Here is a 22,491-nt window from a genome sequence, read left to right as displayed (position 1 = left end):
GTCTGCGTGTGTGGCTACTAGGGATAGCTGGTCGTGTCGTTTCGTGGCTAGTTGATGTTCGTGGATGCAGATCGTTAGCTGTCTTCCTGTTTGTCCTATATAATGTTTTGTGCAGTCCTTGCATGGGATTTTGTACACTACATTAGTTTTGCTCATGCTAGGTATCGGGTCCTTCGTTCTGGTGAGTTGTTGTCTGAGAGTGGCTGTTGGTTTGTGTGCTGTTATGAGTCCTAGTGGTCGCAGTAGTCTGGCTGTCATTTCAGAGATGTTCTTGATGTATGGTAGTGTGGCTAGTCCTTTGGGTTGCGGTATGTCCTCGTTCCGTTGTCTTTCCCTTAGGCATCTGCTGATGAAATTGCGAGGATATCAGTTTTTGGCGAATACCTTGTATAGGTGTTCCTCTTCCTCTTTTTGCAGTTCTGGTGTGCTGCAGTGTATTGTGGCCCTTTTGAATAGTGTCTTGATGCAACTTAGTTTGTGTGTATTGGGGTGGTTGCTTTCATAGTTCAGGACTTGGCCTATACTATCACCAATAGGATAAACAACACACTGAGGAACCTACAAAAAAACGGACAGATAACCAGGTCGGACCTACAAAGAATGAAACCTGAAAGCAACAACACCCCCAGATTCTATGGACTACCTAAAGTGCACAAACCAGACATCCCACTCAGACCATAGTATCACTACCAGGGACACCATCACACAAACTGGCTAAAGAACTACAGCAGAAACTGAAACACCTGATCAGTGGATCCAGACACTCTATACAATCAACACAGGAATTCTTGGACATCATCAGAAATATACACATAGACAAGGAAGAAACCATGGTCTCATTCGACGTAACGGCACTGTTCACCTCTATTGACAAAGCCCTAGCCAGAGAAACAATAGCCAACCTGCTGAACAGACATTACAGACAACAGGACGTTGAACCCATCAACAAAGACGGCATACTTAAACTACTGGACTTGTGCCTCACAACACACTTCACATTCAACAACCAGATATACGAACAAATCAACGGAACACCCATGGGCTCACCGATCTCGGGACTCATAGCAGAAGCAGTAATGCAAAGGTTAGAACAAACAGTCTTACCACAAATTCAACCCAAACTCTGGGTCAGATACGTTGATGACACCTTTGTAATCATTAAAAACACGGATATAGAGAAAACACACCGGATCATCAACTCCACACTCACAGGAATCCGATTCACGAGAGAGGAAGAAAAGGACAACCAACTCCCATTCCTAGACGTGAGGGTACAGAGAACACCAAACGGAGAATTCACCACTAAGGTACACAGGAAAGCCACACACACAGACCAAGTCCTGAACTATGAAAGCAACCACCCCAATACACACAAACGAAGTTGCATCAAGACACTATTCAAAAGGGCCACAACACACTGCAGCACACCAGAACTGCAAAAAGAGGAAGAGGAACACCTATACAAGGTATTCGCCAAAAACTGATATCCTCGCAATTTCATCAGCAGATGCCTAAGGGAAAGACAACGGAACGAGGACATGCCGCAACCCAAAGGACTAGCCACACTACCATACATCAAGAACATCTCTGAAATGACAGCCAGACTACTGCGACCACTAGGACTCATAACAGCACACAAACCAACAGCCACTCTCAGACAACAACTCACCAGAACGAAGGACCCGATACCTAGCATGAGCAAAACTAATGTAGTGTACAAAATCCCATGCAAGGACTGCACAAAACACTATATAGGACAAACAGGAAGACAGCTAACGATCCGCATCCACGAACATCAACTAGCCACGAAACGACACGACCAGCTATCCCTAGTAGCCACACACGCAGACGACAAACAACATGAATTTGACTGGGACAACACTACCATTATAGGGCAAGCGAAACAAAGAACAGCCAGGGAATTCCTAGAAGCATGGCACTCATCCACAAACTCCATCAACAAACACATAGACCTGGACCCAATATACCGGCCACTACAGCGGACAGCTGAAACTGACAATCGGAAGCGGCAGGGACAGGCCACTATAAATGCCGGAGGAAACACACAGAAGCGCTTCACAGGAGGCTCCCAAGCACTGAGGATGTCACCTAGACAGGGGACGAAACGTTTGCAACAAAAACTTCCAGCTCGGCGAACAGAACCACAGCAACGAGCACCCGAGCTACAAATCTTCTCACAAACTTTGAGCTAGGAGTCCTGTAGTGAGTCAAATACCTCCCAATTCCCCAAAGACTGCCCGCAATCTACAAGGTACAAATCAATGATGGAGTATTCCCCACTTGAATGAATGAGTGCAGCTCCAACACCACTGAAGAAGCTTGACATCTTCTAGGACAAAGCAAATGCCTGATTGGCTCCACGTTTACAAGCATTTACTCCCTCCAACAGCAAGGCACAAAAGCAGCAGTGTGTGCTATGTATAGCTCACCATGGCTTGTTGGACAGCACTTTCCAAACCTGCAACAGCTGCCATACAGAAGTTCAGGTGCCACAGATGCATAGGAATTCCACCACCTGCAAATTCTTCTGCAAGCCATATACTGTCTTGACTTTCCCGTGTCACTGGGTCAAAACCCTGGAACTCCCTCCCTAACAGCATTATGGGTCTATCTACACCAAAAGGACTGCAGCAGTTCAAGAAGGCATCTGACCATTACATTCTCAAAGATAAACAGAGATTGCCAGTAAATGCTGAACCCGCAATTGAAACCCATATACCATGAATGATTTTTTAAAAATGATGCTGAAATTTTCAAATGCCAACTGTTGTCAGGCAACCTGCAAACATCAGTTTTAAGCCCTATGCAGGTAACCTTTATTAAATCTGCTAGCTTGGTGGTTGATATATCCTAGCTAAGCAAAGATCATATATGCTGTCAGATTGACAACTTCTCAAATATTAATATTCTGAGCTGTCTTTCACCTTTCAAGGTATGTTGCTGTTACAGCATTAATGTTGAAAATAATTACTGAAACAATTGATTAACAATTTAATCCTTTAAAATTTGACATTTTTGGTTTTCAAAACTAGTTTTTGAGCAATGTGGATTTTTAGTAGAGTCCATGAGTTGTGATTTATACAATATTTGTCAGTTCCTTGCTTTAGGATTTTGCTTTGCCATGCATTGTTTCCCCAGAGTTGTGACCAGGTGTGTGATGGCTGTGACTTGCATTCTAAATAGTCCACCAAATTGTGTCTGGCTTCTCCATTGTGCTTTCCTTGACTGGAGCTGTCTTCTATACTTTGCTATTTGTGTATTGCAAAGATAAATTTAATTTTATTTTCTTAATTTATTTGTTTGCTTATCTTTTTAATTAAAACGAATATATGAATCTGATTGTAACTGGGTAAAGATTCAATATTCTTAACATTTTCTTCAGTTCTTTCATGGATGTAAGCAGTACTCACTGTACCATTATTTGTTGTCCATCCCTAAGATCTGGAGTTATTTGTAGGGTAAGGATAGCAGATTAGCTTCCTTAAAGGACATTGGTGAATCAGATCAGTTTTTACAACAATTGATTATTATAATGAGCTTTGTTATTAAGATCAGCTTTATGTTCCACATAGGTTAATTAAATTCAAATTTAATCTGTAATCAAAATTAGATTGGAAATCATATCCCTAAAACATTACTCTGGGCCTCTGGATTACCAGTCCAGCCACAATACCAGTATGTCGTAGTCTCCCCACTCTTTCACTAAATAGTCATCTGAAAGGGGCCAGTGTTGCTGACATACACAGAACTTTTTTAACTTAGGGTTCCTTCCTCCTCCTTGATCAGGTTCCTTAGAGTATTTAATTGCCATTGGAACATTTAGTCTCAAAAAAATGGCATTTTATTACTCAATCATCACAGCAGCATGTATTCAGTAAGCTCCTCAGAATGCTATTGTATATCGTGTTTATTAAGCATAATGTGGATTGGATTGCTTTCAGGTGCCCTTTTGTCAACAGTGATATGTTTTTGGAATGGAAGCTGCAAATGATTTTTTTTTAATACTTGAAATGGGATTTTACATTTTATAGTATTTCATTCTTTGGTTCATAATTTAGATCAATGTTTTAACTAACAAATAGTCGAATATTCTATTTCCAGGAGTCTTATAGGCAAGTAATGAAGATGAGACCGAAAGATTTATGGAAACGATTAATGGTAAAATTCCGTGGTGAAGAAGGATTAGATTATGGAGGCGTTGCTAGGTAAATAATGTTAATCTACAGCATTGAAGATTTATAAAAATGAGTTGCCCCTCTTTTCACTGGACCCGCTGCCATAAGCTGTGTGTAGGATTGCTACTGAAATCAAAGTCAATTGACCATTGCTACTGTAACAATTCATTAAGATGCATAATAGTGGTACAAGGTCACTTTCTAGAATTTTCTTCTTTGAGCTGAAATGTTAATCTGTCTGATTACCCTTGAATGGACAAGGCAGAAAAGACACAAAATTCACAATTTGGGGCACTTCAGAGATGATGCCCTACCTCCTGGGGCATGTGACGTCTTCTGACTGCTAATTTGTAAATTGTAGCTTGAAACCTTTGTGTGGATTGTGGTTGATCTGAGTGTACACTACTTGCTGCAGCTGAGAATTAAGTTTCTGCGCTTTAATTTAATACTCATCATGGTAGACTTAAGGCAACATTCATTCTGGTGTTATATGGAAATGATCTTAACCACCAAGTAAATAGTGAGTATTGTTATGGGAAGTTACTAACTGACATGTTTGTATTGTTGCTTTCCCAGTTATTAGATAGTAATTTTGCTCTGTGATAGCAGTCAGTTTTAAATGGTTTTGTATGTAGCACCACCTAGTGGATACCTTCCTGTACATAGAAATATACCAACCCCAAACACGACCACATGGAATTACATAATACTTTGCACTTTAATTTAGTTTTGAATGTCATTTTTGTCTCTCCTCTTGTTCTGTAGTTGTTACCTTTTACTGAAGGTGCTGATTCTTTCCTGGCATAATTTCATGGTGTTAGTCACCTGAGTAGTCATTCTTAATGCACAAATTTCATGGCAAGCATTGGCAGATTCTGACTGTTTGCATGTGGATGTATCATAGCTGAACCTAATGCCATTTTTTGCGGACCTTCATAATTCTGCTTGCAGCACTGAACAGGGACAGGAATTCTAGGGGCCCGAAAACAAATTCCGCTGTTTTCACTGAACAGCAGCTGAGAGTTTCTAACTCAGTACAGACTGAAGGTCGAACTTGGAAAGTTGCTGCTTTAGTTACTAACAGGTTGAATGATTTGCAGAACTTGTAATTTAGTTTCTTTCTGCTTTCCCTTACATAATCTATTTTAATTAAATTCTCTCCCTCCCTGAAGTAAACAACTTTAACCAATGGGCAGGTTTTCCTGTTTAGTGAATTACTGTTAGTGTGATTAATACCCCTGGATTGTCAGCAGGTCAATACAAGAGTTTGATTTTCCCAAGGACTGGCTGACTTTGTATTATTTTACCTCAAGCACTCTATCACTTGGGGAGAGAGGGGAAATTACATGGAAAAAAGAAATTAACAATGTTTGGTTACTGTAATTATTAGCACTATGCTCATAAAATAAATATAGTTGTGCACAAAAGTTCTCTTGTATTAAGCCTGCCATCTCTTTATGCTTCAGTTTCGTCTTCTAATTTAGTTTTAGCTTTAGTTTAGCTGTGTTTTCTTTAATGGTAGCACATTACCTGTTGTTATTTAGTGCAAATATTTTTAAAATTTTTATCACTGCCTCCTTATTTCCATCATCTGATTTAGTTTGGTCATAATGCTTGGCTAAAATCTAGTCCAAATTTATGATAAGATCAAATGCCAAACAGCTCAAGATTGGCTTGATAGTAAATGCTGTGCTTGCTTCAGTCCTGAATATATGTCCATACAGGTAGACATAGCTGGCCAATGATTATGTAGATTGCCTGGTCGGAGTAATATTATCTGTACCACTTTGAGGATAGTCTTTGCAATGTGGAAACATTTTATTTAAATTCTGCAAACAATTGTGGTGATTGAATAACATTTTATAAGGCCTATTTTTTTACTGAAGGAATTTGTTTCCTCCTGCCAATTTATGCCATGAGCTTCAGAACTATTACATTCTCAAGGTATTTTACAGTTAGGTGATGCTTGAACTGAACTTAAAAGGCTTTAAATGATTTAAAAGTGGAAGAAAAATGCTCTGACCTGGTAATTGATTTTAACATTGCAGAGCATTTGTATTTTGTATCTCTGAAGGAGCACATTTACCTATGCATTTACCTATCCATCATTAAGGATGAGGTTTCTAAATTCTTGGAAGAGAAGGGTCGGATTAGAACAAGTCAACATGGATTTAGTAAGGGGAGGTCATGCCTGACAAACCTGTTGGAGTTCTTTGAAGAGGTGACAAGTAGGTTAGACGGGGAAACCAGTGGATGTGGTCTACCTAGACTTCCAAAAGGCCTTTGATAAGGTGCCACATGGGAGGCTGCTGAGCAAGGTGAGGGCCCATGGTGTTCGAGGTGAGCTACTGGTATGGATTGAGGATTGACTGTCTGACAGAAGGCAGAGAGTTGGGATAAAAGGTTCTTTTTCGGAATGGCAGCCGGTGACAAGCGGTGTCCCGCAGGGTTCAGTGTTGGGGCTGCAGCTGTTCACATTATATATTAATGATCTGGATGAAGGGACTGGGGGCATTCTAGTGAAGTTTGCCGATGATACAAAGTTAGGTGGACAGGCAGGTAGTACTGAGGAAGTGGGGAGGCTGCAGAAGGATCTAGACAGTTTGGAAGAGTGGTCCAGGAAATGGCTGATGGAATTCAATGTGAGCAAATGCGAGGTCTTGCACTTTGGAAAAAAGAATACAAGCATGGACTACTTTCTAAGTGGTGAGAAAATTCATAAAGCTAAAGTACAGAGGGATCTGGGAGTGCTAGTTGAGGATTCTCTAAAGGTAAACATGCAGGTTGAGTCCGTGATTAAGAAAGCGAATGCAATGTTGTCAATTATCTCAAGAGGGTTGGAATATAAAAGCACTGGTGTGCTACTGAGACTTTATAAAGCTCTGGTTAGGCCCCATTTGGACTACTGTGTCCAGTTTTGTTCCCCACACCTCAGGAAGGACATACTGGCACTGGAGCGTGTCCAGCGGAGATTCACATGGATGATCCCTGGAATGGTAGGTCTAACATATGAGGAACGGCTGAGGATCCTGGGATTGTATTCATTGGAGTTTAGAAGATTAAGGGGAGATCTAATAGAAACTTACAAGATAATACATGGCTTGGAGAGGGTGGACGCTAGGAAATTGTTTCCGTTGGGGGAGGAGACTAGGACCCGTGGACACAGCCTTAGAATTAGAGGGGCTAAATTCAGAACAGAAATGCGGAGACATTTCTTCAGCCAGAGAGTGGTGGGCCTGTGGAATTCATTGCCGCAGAGTGCAGTGGAGGCGGGGACGCTAAATGTCTTCAAGGCAGAGATTGATAAATTCTTGATGTTACAAGGAATTAAGGGCTACGGGGAGAATGCGGGTAAGTGGAGTTGAAATGCCAATCAGCCATGATTGAATGGCAGAGTGGACTCGATGGGCCAAATGGACTTACTTCCGTTCCTATATCTTATGGTCTTATGGACTTTTAATGATGGAAGAATATATTGTTATGTGCTCTCTCGTCCTTGTAAAGCAAAACTTCCTGTAACTTACTATAAGATTGCCACTGAATATCATAAATATTAAACAAAAGCCGCCTACTTTCTTTCTTGCAGGGAATGGCTTTATCTTTTGTCTCATGAAATGTTGAACCCATACTATGGACTCTTCCAGTACTCCAGAGATGACATCTACACATTACAGATCAACCCAGACTCTGCGGTCAATCCTGTAAGCAGAAGATCATCTTTTAATTGAAATACCCTTGCAGCTCCACTGCATAATTATTGGAGTGGTGGTCTGCTATTTCAAAGTAAGATAAGAATAACCAGGAGGCTGCACACCTTGTAACTAATTATTGCAAGCAGAGCACTGAGACTAACCTCTGGAAGCAGAAGGAGCTTGTTTAATCATTAGCCTATGGATCTTTGTGCATATGTGTGAATGCTTTCAGTAATGTTCTCTGCCTGGTGAAGTAATTGGCTGTCGATGGATATGGGTTGAATGTGAGCGATCATATTTTTAAAATTTAACTATAGTGAAATTTAAGGGATGAACACAGGACAGTTGTTAGATTTTAAATGCATAGTTGTAATTCTGTTCAGTACCTAAACAAGATTTTAAAAGTTGAAGTTTCTATCAACTGTTCATTTGAATTATTATATTTACAGTCCCCCTGGAATCTAAGCTCATAGTTAGAAAACTGTTATTGGTGCTCTTTGAAAATTCTAATTTTATTGAGGTAGATGGTGAAAAAAACTATTTTTTTTTCCATTCTACTGATTATAGTTTCATTTGACATAGGTAGAATGGCAATCATATTGGAAAATATGAGCCAGTGGGAGATTACATTCAACCAAAAACAAAATTTATATCTAACAGAAGAACAAATTTGTCTGCAGATAAGTTAACAGCAAGTTAAACCAAAGTTTGTCTGTGACGTTCTAGTAGATCACTGATATACAAGTTTACATTTAAGCTTTTCCAGTAAGGTTGGCTGAGGAATGACTTGTGGTGCAGAGAACCTAAAGAAGGGGGAGGAAGAAGAAACAAAACTGAGGGCAGTAGTCAGCAGTATTTTCTTAGTTGACATGAAGTTAATTGAACGATTCTTATTAATTAGACAAATTTAATCATTTTAAAACTCTCTGCGTTCAACTGAAGGCAGGTTGCTAAAAATTGAATTTGACCCAAGGAGTCTGTTCTGCAAGTCACTGAAATCATGGCTGATCTGATGGTCCTCAACTCCACTTTCTTGATTTTGTCCCCCTAATCCTAGATTCCCTTACTGTTTAAAATTCTGGCTGTCTCAGCTTTGAGTATACTTAATATGATGGTCTTAGCAATTTTCAGTGACCACTAATTGCAGATTCACTACCCTCTAAGAGAAGTAATTCCTCATCTCTGTCCTAATTGGGAGACCCCTTACTCAAATTATGTCCAGCGGTCCCAGGTTCTCTCACAAGGAGAAACAATGCATTTACCTTGTCAAACCCTGTAATCATCTTTATATGTTTCAGTAATGTGTCCTCTTATTCTTCTAAACTCCAGTGAGTACATTCTTACCCTTCTCAACCTCTTTGCATAAGAAAAATCTACCATATCCAAGATCAATGTGATGAACCATCTCTGGACTACCAACAATGCTAGTATATCTTTCTTTAGATAAGGGGACCAGACTAGGTGTGTTATAACTAGTGCCTTGTATAAATTTATCAATACTTCTCTATTTTTGTAGGAGAAAGTGAGGACTGCACATGCTGGAGATGAGAGCTGAAAATGTTTTGCTGGAAAAGCGCAGCAGGTCAGGCAGCATCCAAGGAGCAGGAGAATCAACGTTTCGGGCATGAGCCCAAAGAAGGGCTCATGCCCGAAATGTCGATTCTCCTGCTCCTTGGAGGCTGCCTGACCTGCTGCGCTTTTCCAGCAACACATTTTCTTCTCTATTTTTGTACTCTGTTTTCTTTGAAATAAATGCTAACATGCCATTTGCCTTTCCTATTAGCTTGTACACTAGTTTTTTGATGTACAAAAATCCCAAATTCCTCAGTGCTGCAGCTTTCTCCACTTAAATAACATTCAGCTCTTCTATTAATCCTGCCAAGGTGCATAACTTCACCTTTTCCACACTGTTTCATCCTCACCACTCACCTTCCCAACTGTTTTTGTGTCGTCCACAAAATTGCAGCTAATATGTTCACTTTCCCTGTCCAAGTCATTAGTGTTGTGGCGCCAGCTCTAATCCCTATGACAGGTCTCCTTCTCTTCTCGAACAGGGACATCATATCTGCAGTTTACAAATCTGCTGGAACTCTGAGTTCTAGAATATTTCGACCAATGCCTCCACTGTCTCTGTAGCTACTTCCTTTAAAATCCTTGAATGCAGATCATCTGGTCACTTGTCTGCTTTCAGTCAATTAGTTTGTCAAATACTTTGTCCCTCGTGGTAGAGACTGCTACAGGTTCTTTCCTCCTCTTCGCACATTGCTTATCTCATACAATCAGAAAACGTCATCGGCCCATCAAATTTGTCCCATCATAAATATACTACCTACGCTAGTTCCACTTTCTTGCACTAGACCCATAGCCTTGAATATTACGACGCCAAGTGCTCATCCAAATACTTCTTAAAGATTGTGAGGGTTCCCACCTCAACTACCCTTCCAGGCAATGCATTCCAGACCTTTCATCACTCTGTGAAAAATAGGTTTTCCTCAAATTCCCTCTAAAACCCCGCCTTTCCTTTTAAAATTATGCCCTCTTGTTATTGACCTTTCAACGAAGGGCAATAGCTGCTTTGAATTCACCCTGTCTATGCCTTTCATAATTTTATGCATCTCTACCACGTTCCCCCTCAACCTTCTCTGCTCCAAAGCAAACATCTGACCCTATTCAGCCTTTCTTCAGAGCTGAAATGCTCCATCCCTGGCAATATCTGGTGAATCTCCTTTGCATCCCCGCCAGTACAGTCACATCCTTCCTATAGTGTGAGGACTTAGAATGTGGCTATAGTATGTGGCCTCACCAAAGTTGTGTAGAGCTCCAACATGACCTCCCTAATCTATTGTAATCTATTCCATGACTGATAAAGGCAAATGTCCTAAATGTCATCTTAACTACCCTATTACCCTGTCTGCCACCTTCAGGGGTCTGTGGACAAGAGCCCCTAGATTGCTGTGGTCGTCTGAGCTTCCTGTTGTCTTGCCATGCACTGAGTACTCCCTTGACGACTTTCTTCTTCCAAAGTGCATCACCTCATACGTGTCAATTCCATTTGCCATTGATCTGCCCATCTGACCAATCTGTAATTTAAGACCACCTTCCTCAGTGTCAACAACCTGACCAATCTTTACATCATAGATTCTGCAAACTTACATATCATCAACACCCCCACCCAAAAGACACTCATCTACATTGTTTAAGAACATTTCAAACAATAAGGGATCCAGCAGAGGTACGTAACTACAGCCACACACCAATCACACAAACAGCCTCTACCACCACCCTTTGTCTTATCCCACTCAGCCAATTTTGGATCCATCTTGCAAAGGTACCATGGATCCCATGAGCTTTTCTCTTCTTTATCAGTTTCCCTTAGGATCTTGTTAAAGGCATTGCTGAAATCCATGTAAACAACAACAACACCCCTACCCTCATCCAAACACCTGGTCACCTTCTCAAAGTTCTACCAAATTTCTTAGGTATCACCTCGCTCTGACAAAGCCATGCTCATTATCCCTGATCAAACCTTGCCTCTCGAAATGGACATTAATATTCTCCTAGCCAACATCAAGACTCAGGGCTTACGTTTTCCATCCAGACTCCAGCCCACCTTCTGAGCACCCATTCGCCCGCCTCCAACTCACCCCATCCACCTGGATACCCCGTGCCATCTGGTACCTGTCCTCAATCTCTTTATTTCCACCTGCAGCTGTGATATTGACTGCCTCAATCTGTCCACCTCCATCACCACTACAACCTCTCACCCTCACAACGCACAGCTCTCCACTCCCTCCGTTCCAACCCCAACCTCACCATCACCACCAAACCAGCATGGCCAAAGGTGGGGGAGGGAGCGATGGTAGTTTGGCACACTGACCTCTACACCACTGAAGCCAGACACTAACTTCAAGACACCACCTCCTATTGCCCCCTTGACCATGACCTCACTTCCCATCACTAACCATCATCTCCCATACCTCAGGGGTCTCCCACCCATAACTTCCAACCACATTGTTTGGGAACTCTGCACCACCCAATTCTACCTCCTACCCAAGATCCACAAGCCTGACAACCCCGGCCGACCCATTGTCTCAGCCTGCTCCTGCCCCACTGAATTCATCTCCACCTATCTCGATACTGTCCTATCCCCCTGGTCCAGGAACTCCCCACATACATTCAGGATACCACCCATATCCCCCTCCTCCAGGACTTTGGTTCCCTGGCCCCCAATGCCTCATCTTCACCACGGACATCCAGTCCCTATACACCTCCATTCACCATGACCAGGACCTCCAAGCCCTCTGTTTCTTCCTCTCCCAACATCCCCACCAATACCCTTCCACCCACACTCTCATTTGTTTGACTGAACTGGTCCTCACCCTCAATAATTTCTCCTTTGAATCTCCAAACGAAGAGGTAGCCATGTGTCCCAGCTATCCCTGTCTCTTTGTCGGTTACCATCGAACAGGCCATCTTTCGTAGTTACACTGGCACCATTCCCCACCTCTTCCTCCGCTACGTTGATGACTCCATAGGCACCATCTTGTGCTCCCATGAAGGAATCCAATCCTCTAGGTTGCCACTTATTTCACCACTTTGTATCTTTTAGTTTTTGATGGGATACTCTCCTTGAGTGCCTTTGTTAACCATAGCTACTTCATACTTTTAATGAAGTCCTTTTTGACCAGAATAAATTATTTAGCATTATTCATTGTCTGTTACTATTCATCTGCTGGCCATCCTCTTAATCTATTTTCCCAGCCCGCTTTAGAAACTTTTTCCTCCTGCCTCAATAAATGCCTGTATTTGAGTACACTGATTAAGGACCCAAGTTGCTATCAATCAAGCAGAACTTGAAATTCTATCATGTCATAAATGCTATCCCCAACAGGATTGTTGTCTGAGTCCGCTTATTAATCCTACATCATTACATATTACTAGATCTAAAATAGCCTGTTCCCAGGTAAGCTGTGCAATATATTGCTGTAAGCACTCTTCAAGTTCATCATTCATGTTACCCTTGTCCATTTGATTTGTCCATTTGATGTGAAGGTTAAGAACACCCATGTTGATCGTAGCATCCACCTTGTATACCTCCATTATTTCCTGCTGTATATTTTATCCTATATTGATACAACTCTTTCGGGTCTAGGATGACCCACCTGTGACTTCTTTCCCTAGCTATTCCATACTTCCACCCAAACTGATTCCACATTGTGGTTAATTGCACCCATATTGCTGTTCACTACTGCACTGATCCCATCGTTTATTAACAGTGCTACCCAAACTGCTTTTCCTTTTTGCCTATTTTTCTGAGATGTCTTGAATATTGATTCCCAGTCCTGGTCACCCAGCAGCCACGTCTATATAGGCTATCAAGTCATATACATATATTTCTCTCTGTGCTGTATACTCATTACCTTGGTACGCATGCTGTGTATATTCAGATAATGAGCCTTAAACTTTGACTTTTTACTATTACTGCTTATTCTGGTTCTTAATTTCTGCTGCATGCTTCTGCTTTTATTATTTGTCCCTTCCTGTTACACTTTGATTTTCGTTTGTCCCATCACTACCCATGTCTTCCACTTATTTACCCTACATTCAACCCAAGTTGTATGATTTACCAGAATACTGATCGAGCATGGTTAAAATGAAGCCCGTTCCAATGAATTAGCTCTCTTTCCCAGTACGGGCATCAGTGCTCCATGAATCAAAATCCTTTTTTCTCCACATTGCTCAGGTAGTAATCCTAAGATTACTTTCGTAGCTCTACATTTTAATTTAGCCCGAACTGCTCATAAATCCCTAAGCAGAACTTCTTTCCTAGTCCTATCTATGAGACTGCTCCTTAGAGGGATCATGAGAACTGGATTCTTCCTCTCCCATTCCAATTCCTATTCAGTCCAGAAGAGATGTCCTTAACCTTAGCACCAGGTAGGCAACACGACCTTTGGCACTCCCTTTGCTGCAAAGAACAGTATTTATTCCCTTAATTATGCTATCCCCTATTACTATTTCATTTCTCTTTTCCCATCCCCTCAACCAACTTGAATAACACTCTGTACCCTGATGCTTTTGTCAGTTTGCCCATCCTCTCTGCAGTCTGTGTCCATGTCCACGCTGGGAGAAGAACCTCCTATGTATTGGACAAGGGCACAAAACTAAATTTTGGATCCTAGTGTCTGCCTCACTCACAGTCATACCCCTGTGTCCGTGACTGCGGATCAAATATAATTCATTTAAGGGGTGTGATTGTCTCCTGAAACACTCCCAATCCCTGATTTGTCCGTGTTCACTCCTCAGACTCTAGCCCATGAACTCTGAATCAAAATACCTCAACCAGCAAACACTTGCTGCAAACGTGGCCAGTATGAATTACACCGGTGACACCTCTCATACTACAGCTGCAACACATCACCTGCTTGGCCATCTTAATTTTAATTAATTATGGTATTAAATATTTTGAAAGTAGATTTCCAAATTCTACTCTTCAGCTATTATAACGTCTCCTGTTGTAGAGCACTTGGCTAGTTGGGTTGATGTGGAAGACATACCACCATTCTTGTGATGTCCCATTTTGACTGACAGACTGAACCATGTTGACGGGGCTGTCTCCTGCTGACTGTCTCCTGCTGACTGTCTCCTGCTGACTGTCTCCTGCTGACTGTCTCCTGCTGACTGTCTCCTGCTGACTGTCTCCTGCTGACTGTCTCCTGCTGACTGTCTCCTGCTGACTGTCTCCTGCTGACTGTCTCCTGCTGACTGTCTCCTGCTGGTCTACTCTGCCAGTTATTTTCTGCCTTTTTAACATGTGCCTTTGAGTTTTTTTTTAAAAGTACTTTGTAAATGTGAGACTCTTGTTGGAAACTTGTAGTCTGGATCTTATTGTAGGAAAAATACAGTAGGACAAATACCTCTAGAAAAGTTGTATGGGGAAATGGGCTATGTACATTTTTAATATGAACTCTGAAGTCAACTTTTTATTTTTGACAACTTTATTACAAAGGAATGGGATCAAAGCATAAGATGATGATATTTTTGTCCTTTGGTATAATTTATTGATGATTGATCTATTTGATAAAGAATCCTAACAAAATTTTAATTGAAGGCAAGCAATTTTAACTGCCATTTCACTTTTAATTCAAATTTTCTTCAAAATAGGAACACTTATCTTATTTCCATTTTGTTGGTCGGATTATGGGGATGGCAGTGTTTCATGGACACTACATCGATGGGGGCTTCACTCTTCCCTTCTATAAACAGCTGCTGGGAAAGTCAATCACACTGGATGACATGGAGTCTGTGGACCCAGATCTACACAACAGCTTAGTCTGGATCCTGTACGTACAGTCCTGCTTTACATCTACTGCTACTTAATTCAATGCAGCAATTTCAGTAATTTGCTTTTAGACTCCATTAGAAGTGAAATCAAATTATTTCAAAATGGAATTGGATAGAGCAGAGATTGCTTTAAGGTTCGCTTGAAGAAATCTGATAGTTTTTGAAAGCTGAGTTTACACACGCCACTTCATCTCCAGAGCCAATAGAACAGTTGTGGACAAGAAAGTGTGCTTGAGAATACCCCATACAGGTGTATGCACTCAAGTGATGAAGTTATTTTTATCCAGAGTGCAATGCGATCGTCTTTTCGTTTTGTCATGATGCATTTGAAGTTAAACCAGGTTTCTATCAGCAAAGTTCTGGGTCAGTTTCGCTTGACGTGCTGTTGCAACAAGTAGTGTGATTCTTGTTGACCCCTCCTCCAAGGGAGGAAAAAAGCCATTCAGTTCAGAAGTAAGACTTTTTAAATTAGTTTCCTAATATAGTTTTGATTGGTAGCTCTGTGTGAATTAATGGCTATTCAAATTTACTGGGTCCTCATCACTACTATCATCCCTTTTATTCAAAATCGCTGAATATAATTTTTGAAGGCCATTAGTCAGGCGCAGTGACATTCATAACTGCAGATAGAAGAAGAATAAAGAATCGTTACCATGAAAATGGCCATTCATTTATTTAGTACAGTAGATGAGAATTGGTTTTTTTCCACTTCTACACAGAACAATATTAAGCTCACTGCTGCAAAACTGTTTGTTGTATTACTGGTATTGTTTGCATCTTCTATTAGTGTTTATTGTGTGTTTTGTGGTTAACATCAAAGACAAAGTCCAAACAATGATCCTGCTGCCTTCCAAATCTCAAGAGGATCTTTTGAAAGCATAAAACCAGTAGCTGAAACGATCTGTGAATAGTTCTGTTCATGGGACATGGAGAATATTAATTACATATGCAAGTGGTCTGAAATGCAGGAATGTAAAAAATGTAGAATTAATCAAAAGGGGTGAAGGGAACCAAAAAAAACCATTGTGACCCTTTTCAATCATGTATCAAATGCTAACTTTTAAAGTAGCATATCCTATTTTGTATATGTCATTTGCAAGTTACTGCTTTGCAAGTAGAATCTGTTTTCATAGTTCGTTTCCCCCCAATATTATCAGTTGCAGTGAATATCAAAATGAACACTTCATCCATTTCTAACTTTGTTTTTCTAAATACTTTTATTGAAAAAATATTTCTTTACAAAATTATAAAATTACAAAAATATGGAAATATAACATTATAACGACCGCAACAATAAACCAACTACTATACTACTCTACAAAAGAACTCACAGCTACACTCATTACATATCAATAAATAAGTAAATAAATAACACCACTCAACGTAACAAGACCTCAGCTCTCAACCTTTGAGAGCATCAATTGTTAAACCCATATTTGCTTGAAATTCTTTCCCTCAGGACATTAGGCTTATTAAACCAAACCACTATGGCTCGATCAAAGCCCTAATTAAAATGGCGGAAAGTCTGCTTCCAAATAATTCAAAAAGAGTTGCAACGTTTTATAAAAATTTTCCATTTTCTGGTGCATCATGTTTGTAGGAAAGTCCAAAGGAATGTGTTCCATAATTAACTTATGCCACCCCGATAGACCCGGGGGGTTCTCAGATACCCAGCACACCAGAACATTCTTCCTCGCACAAAAAGTGAGGACACTAAAAACTTTCTCCCATGTACATCTAAGGGAGATAAATTTGGCAAATCCAGGAGAAGAAAAACCGGGTCCACCTTGTCTTCGGTCCCCAAGATCCCCTCTATTACTCCTGCCACAGTGCTCCAGTATGTGGCACTGTGGCAGGACCACAAACAATGAGTGAGGGTACCCATATTTATTTTACATTTGGGGCACATTGAAGACGCACCCTGCTTAAATTTTGCAAGACAATCTGGGGCCAGATGAGTCCTACGAAGAATCTTTAACTACATAGCATGGGTCCTATTACATATTAAAATCTTCCTCGCACTCTTACAAATATCCTCCCAAGTTTCAGGAGTGATCTCCACCCCCAACTCTCTCTCCCAGACCTCCCGTAATTGTTCAATGTCACCCGAGGAACCTCCCCCTTACAAACGATAGAGAGTATTCGCTTGAAAGAGTGCTCTTGGCCTGAAGCACCCTCTTTTCTGTACCAGATCTGTAACACTCAGTTAGAAGCGTAGTCTCTTTTTGGATAAAATCTCTGATCTGAAAAAAACAGAAGAGGTCCCTATTCGATAATCTACACTTACGAGTTATTTGATCAAACGACATCAATGTTTAAACTTCAAACAGGTCACCAAACGAGAGACTCTCCTATCTGCCCAGGACATAAACCCGGGATCCATTGTCCCTGGCCGGAAACCTGGCATACCAACTATGGGAGTATGGAAAGATGTTTTAGACATATTATCCTCCATCTGTCTCATTGCCCTCCACGCTTTGACAGTATTAATAACTATTGGATTGCGGCAGTGTTCCAAAGCTATCCTCGTTTTTTTCAAAAACAGCTGGTTAATAAGAGGACACTTTGCCTGGGAGGCCTCAATGTCCAACCATATCGATGCCGAGTCCTCACAGACCCAGTCGCTCTCAAAAGATAGAAGGGAGCTCAATTGGTATCTTCTGACATCTGGGAGATACACTCCTCCTGACCCCTGGGGTATTTGCAATTCCGTAAGCTTGATAAGGGGCCTCTTATGGCGCCAAATAAAAGAACTAAACCAAACATTTAATTTCCGAAACATTTGTCCAGGAAAAGACAAGGGCAGCATTTGCAGAGGGTATAATTAGCGAGGAAGAGCATTCATTTTAAGAAGAGCAACTCAACCTAGCCATGATATTGGAAGGGCCCCCTGTCTTTGAAGGTCTTGTTTAATCTTGTCAAACAAATGAACAAAACTAGCCTTGAATAACTGATCAAAACTAGGGACAACTAAGGCCAAAATAAAGAGAGCCACCCTGTGCCCACTTCAATGTCCGGTATTCCCCAAGACTCCAGATTTTGAAAAATTGATCTTGTAACCTGAGAAAAAACCAAATGAATTAATACATTTGATACCGTTAAGTACCCCGCTGCATGATCAGAGATGGCAATATTCTCAATCGAACAGGATACCACCAAATTTAAAGAAGCCACAGGAGTTATGAAATAATCAATCCTTGTGTGGCATTTACGAGGATTGGAAAAGAATGTAAAATCTCTGCCCATGGGTATAAACATCTCCAAACGTGTACCAACCCCAGATCACCTAACTGCATAGATTGTGAAGAAAGCTTTGGGGGGAGGGGGGGGGGGAGAGAGAGGGGTGCACCTTTGGGTATTCTATCCAGCGCAGGATCCATAAGGCAATTAAAGCACCCCCCCCCTTAATAATATGCCATGACGCTAAGGCCATCAGCTTAGTCGAGGAAATCAGTCAGAAATTTAAGAGGGTGAGCCGGAGGACAGTAGACATTCAAAATACCATATTCCTCACCATGTATAAGGGCCTTCAGAATAACAAACTGACCATAATCATCTTTAACGCAATCTATTAAATTAAATGGGAGACCCTTCCGGACGAGTATTGCCACTCCTCTGCCCCTAGTACTAAACGATGAGAAAAACCCACCCTACTGCAACTTCAAGTGTTCCTTGTCACTAAGATGATATCCACCCTCTCCTTTCTAAGCCTCGCCAACACCTTTTTTTCTTTTAACTGGTAAATGAATCCCTCTGATATTCCAGGTGCACCATTTAAGAATGCTGCTAAACATGATTCTTTACAATCACCTTTGACATGTCAAGAGGAAGAATTCATCTTGCAACACGCTGAGCATGCTCAAAAGGAGACTAACAGAGTCTATTTACAAAAAAACAAAACAACTGCAAAACACAAGGCACTTAATGGGAGACTCTAACCCCTGCCTACAGAGGGTGCTTACATTTCCTACACACACCTCCATCCTCCCCTTTCAGCTCGAGCTGCACCCCAAACACAAGCAATGGAAGAAACCAAAGGACATTGTAAACACAAAGGTATAACAAAAACGATAAGCACTCTGCGCCCCCACCACCACAATATATCAATACCACTCCAGCTCGGAAAGAAAAAAAAGCTCACCAACAGCAGCTTCTTTGGGCAAAGTGTGAAAGTACAAGAAATAAAAGCAAGACAAAAAAATGGACAGCATTTTTTGAATTGGGTTAGGTAATTCTAGTAGGTTGTATAATTATTTTTCTTGTTTAAAAACTTCAAAGGCTGTTTGAGTTTCTGTAAGAATTTACAAAGTTTGAAAAATGAGCAATGTTAATGGCATCTTTGTCTTGCAGTTTGAGCATCTTTATTCTGCAATGTTCTACAAGCGTTTGGCAAAATAATTCATTGGGACAAAACTTGCCACAAATCTTTTTCACTTAATTTGTCAATTTGTGTTCTGACTGACAATATTTATGGAGAACTGTTACCAAGACATGTACCATTACGAAAGTTGAAAAATAATGTATGTTAAGTATACAGAAGAGTTTGATGCATTTTCCCTTGGCTGAAAATCTTGACCTCTTTATCAACTGATGATGCAGAACGTGTACTAGACATAAAACAGCAATAGTTTGAGGGCTGAAAAGTTTGTGATCAAGTGTTTTGTTTTTCTGCTATGCAGTGAAAATGACATCACAGGTGTTTTGGACCATACATTCTGTGTGGAGCACAATGCCTATGGAGAAATCATTCAACATGAACTAAAGCCAAATGGGAAAAGCATTCCTGTAACAGAGGAGACCAAGAAAGAATACGTTCGGTAAGAGAGACAGCAAGCACTTACTGCTGTTTTATGATTCTACTTCATGAAACTTTAATCCAATTAGAAAATAGTCTGCAACAAAATAATTTGTAAGGGACTTCTTGGTTTATATTTGCATGGCTAGATGCAAACTATGATTTACTGTGGTTTAACATAATGTAAACAACCTATATGTACCAGGAGACAGCCATCTTTGATGTGTAATTGATTAGGGCTACATCAGTCAGTACCTGGGGATTTCACTGAGTCAACTGAACCCAATCTACATTTGTTGCAATTATTTCACTTCTGATCCATTTCTGCAACAATTTAGAACATAGTTCTGGTGTTGAAAAAGCATGAATAAACAGATTTTCTAAAAAATCTGGAGACTAATGCAGTTTAATATTAGCCCCAAACAACAGAGAGGCTCAAACACATTGCTATGTAATAACCCATGTGCACTTTATCCGTGTTCACATTTTCATCCATTTCTTCTCATCTTTGCTTATTAATTTTAGCCGAGTGCTGTTTTCTGTCTTCTATCTTTTAAAATTGTTTTTGCATTTTTAAATTATGAAATAAATTAAGTATGGATTCTAAGGATTCAGTTTCTGTTTAATACATACTTTTATTTGTGAGTGAAGAATTGATTATGTGGAAGTTTATATTTCCAAAATAACACTTAATTTATAAAATTTATAGAAACATATTACTTAATGTTACATGAGGCATAAAGCAAGTCAATTTCTTCTTAATATTTGATGTTCATTGCATCTTGAGCAGACAGCCTGAGGGGCTTTATCCAGTTTCTAGCCTCGCTATGTATTATATCTGAAAGGCCTTCAATGGTGGCTGACCCTTTTGTTCCTATTCTGCAGTTTTCCCAAGCGTTAATGTGTCCCTCAGCACATAACCCTGGATCTTGCAATGTTGCAGTCTGCAGCCATGGAAGGCCAATTGGTTTTGAACATACCAAAGAGCATCTTTCATGGAGTTGATGGTCATCTAGCCACGATTGAATTTTAACTTCGCATGTATGAATACTGATGAATATTTTTCACACAGGAAAAAGACAGCGTAGTCAAGGCGAATACTGAGATACAGGCTATTAGACTAAACGGAATTGAGGTTCATAAGGAGGAGCTGTTAACAATTCTGTAAAATGTGAAAATAGATAAGTTGCCTGGGCCAGATGTGATTTATCCTAGGATTCTCTGCAAAGCTAGGGAGGAGATTGCAGAGCCTTTTGCTTTGATCTTTATGTCATCATTGTCTATAGGAATAGCGCCAGAAGACTGGAGGATAGTAAATGTTATCCCCTTGTTCAAGAAGGGGAGTAGAGACAACCCTGGTAATTACAGACCAGTGAGCCTTAAAGAGAGAGGATTTATAATAATCTAGAAAGGAATATGTTGATTAGGGATAGTCGACACAGTTTTGTGAAGGGTAGGTCATGTGTCACAAACTTTATTGAGTTCTTTGAGAAGGTGACAAAACAGGTGGATGAGGGTAAACCAGTTGATGTGGTGTATATGGATGTCAGTAAAGTGTTTGATAAGATTCCCCATGGTAGGCTATTGCAGAAAATATGGAGGCATGAAATTGAGGGTGATTTAGCGGTTTGGATCAGAAATTGGCTAGCTGTAAGAAGACAAAGAGTTGTGGTTGATGGGAAATATTCATCCTGGAGTTCAATTACTAGTGGTGTACTGCAGTGATCTGGGGCTACTGCTGTTTGTCATTTTTATAAATGACCTGGATGAGGGCATAGAAGGATAGTAAACTTGCAGATGACATTAAAGTCAATGGAGTTGTGGACAATGTGGAAGGATGTTGCAGGTTACACAGGGATGTATATAAATTGCAGAGCTGGGCAGAGAGGTCGCAAATGGAGTTTAATGTGGAAAAGTGTGAGGTGAGTCACTTTGGAAGGAGTAACATGAATATAGAGTATTGGGCTAATGATGAGATTCTTTGGAGTCATAGAATCCCTACAGGATCTTCAGCTCAAGTCCACACCAACTCTCTGAAGAGTAACCCACCGAGACCCATTCACCTACCCTATTATCCTATATTTACCCTTCACTAATGCACCTAACCTACACATCCCTGAACACTGTGGGCAATTTAGCATGGCCAATTCACCTAACCTGCACATCTTTGGATTGTGGGAGGAAACCAGAGCAACCGGAAGAAACCCAGGCAGACAATGGGATGATGTGCAAACTCCACACACTCATTCGGCCGAGGCTGGAATCAAACCCGGGTCCCTGGCGCTGAGAGGCAGCAGTGCTAACCACTGAGCCACTGTGCTCAGACAGATCTCCGTGTCCGTGTGCATAAATACCTGAAAGTTGCCACCCAGGTTGATAGAGTTGTTATGAAGGCTTTTGTTGGTAAAGGAGTAGAGTTTCGGAGCCATGAGGTCATGTTGTAGTTGTATAAAACTCTGACGTG

At 40.8% G+C, this 22,491-nt stretch overlaps 1 protein-coding gene across 3 annotated transcripts in view; it reads left to right on the top strand.

Annotated features, from left to right (window-relative positions):
- The window catches only part of smurf2 (SMAD specific E3 ubiquitin protein ligase 2), a 335,432-nt gene that overhangs the window by 295,950 nt on the left and 16,991 nt on the right, over positions 1–22,491 (top strand). For all 3 annotated transcript variants that reach the window (XM_043715043.2, XM_043715044.2, XM_043715042.2), the window contains 4 exons: positions 4,123–4,226; positions 7,783–7,897; positions 15,053–15,231; positions 19,912–20,049. In XM_043715043.2, coding sequence (XP_043570978.1) covers positions 4,123–4,226; positions 7,783–7,897; positions 15,053–15,231; positions 19,912–20,049 — 536 coding nt within the window. The remainder of the gene's footprint in view (positions 1–4,122; positions 4,227–7,782; positions 7,898–15,052; positions 15,232–19,911; positions 20,050–22,491) is intronic.

This window comes from Chiloscyllium plagiosum, unplaced genomic scaffold, assembly GCF_037043375.1.
Source record: "Chiloscyllium plagiosum isolate Xiang-an unplaced genomic scaffold, Cpla_swu_hap1 HiC_scaffold_25, whole genome shotgun sequence".
NCBI classification, from domain to species: Eukaryota; Metazoa; Chordata; class Chondrichthyes; order Orectolobiformes; family Hemiscylliidae; genus Chiloscyllium; species Chiloscyllium plagiosum.
This window is presented reverse-complemented; position numbering and strand designations above follow the sequence as displayed.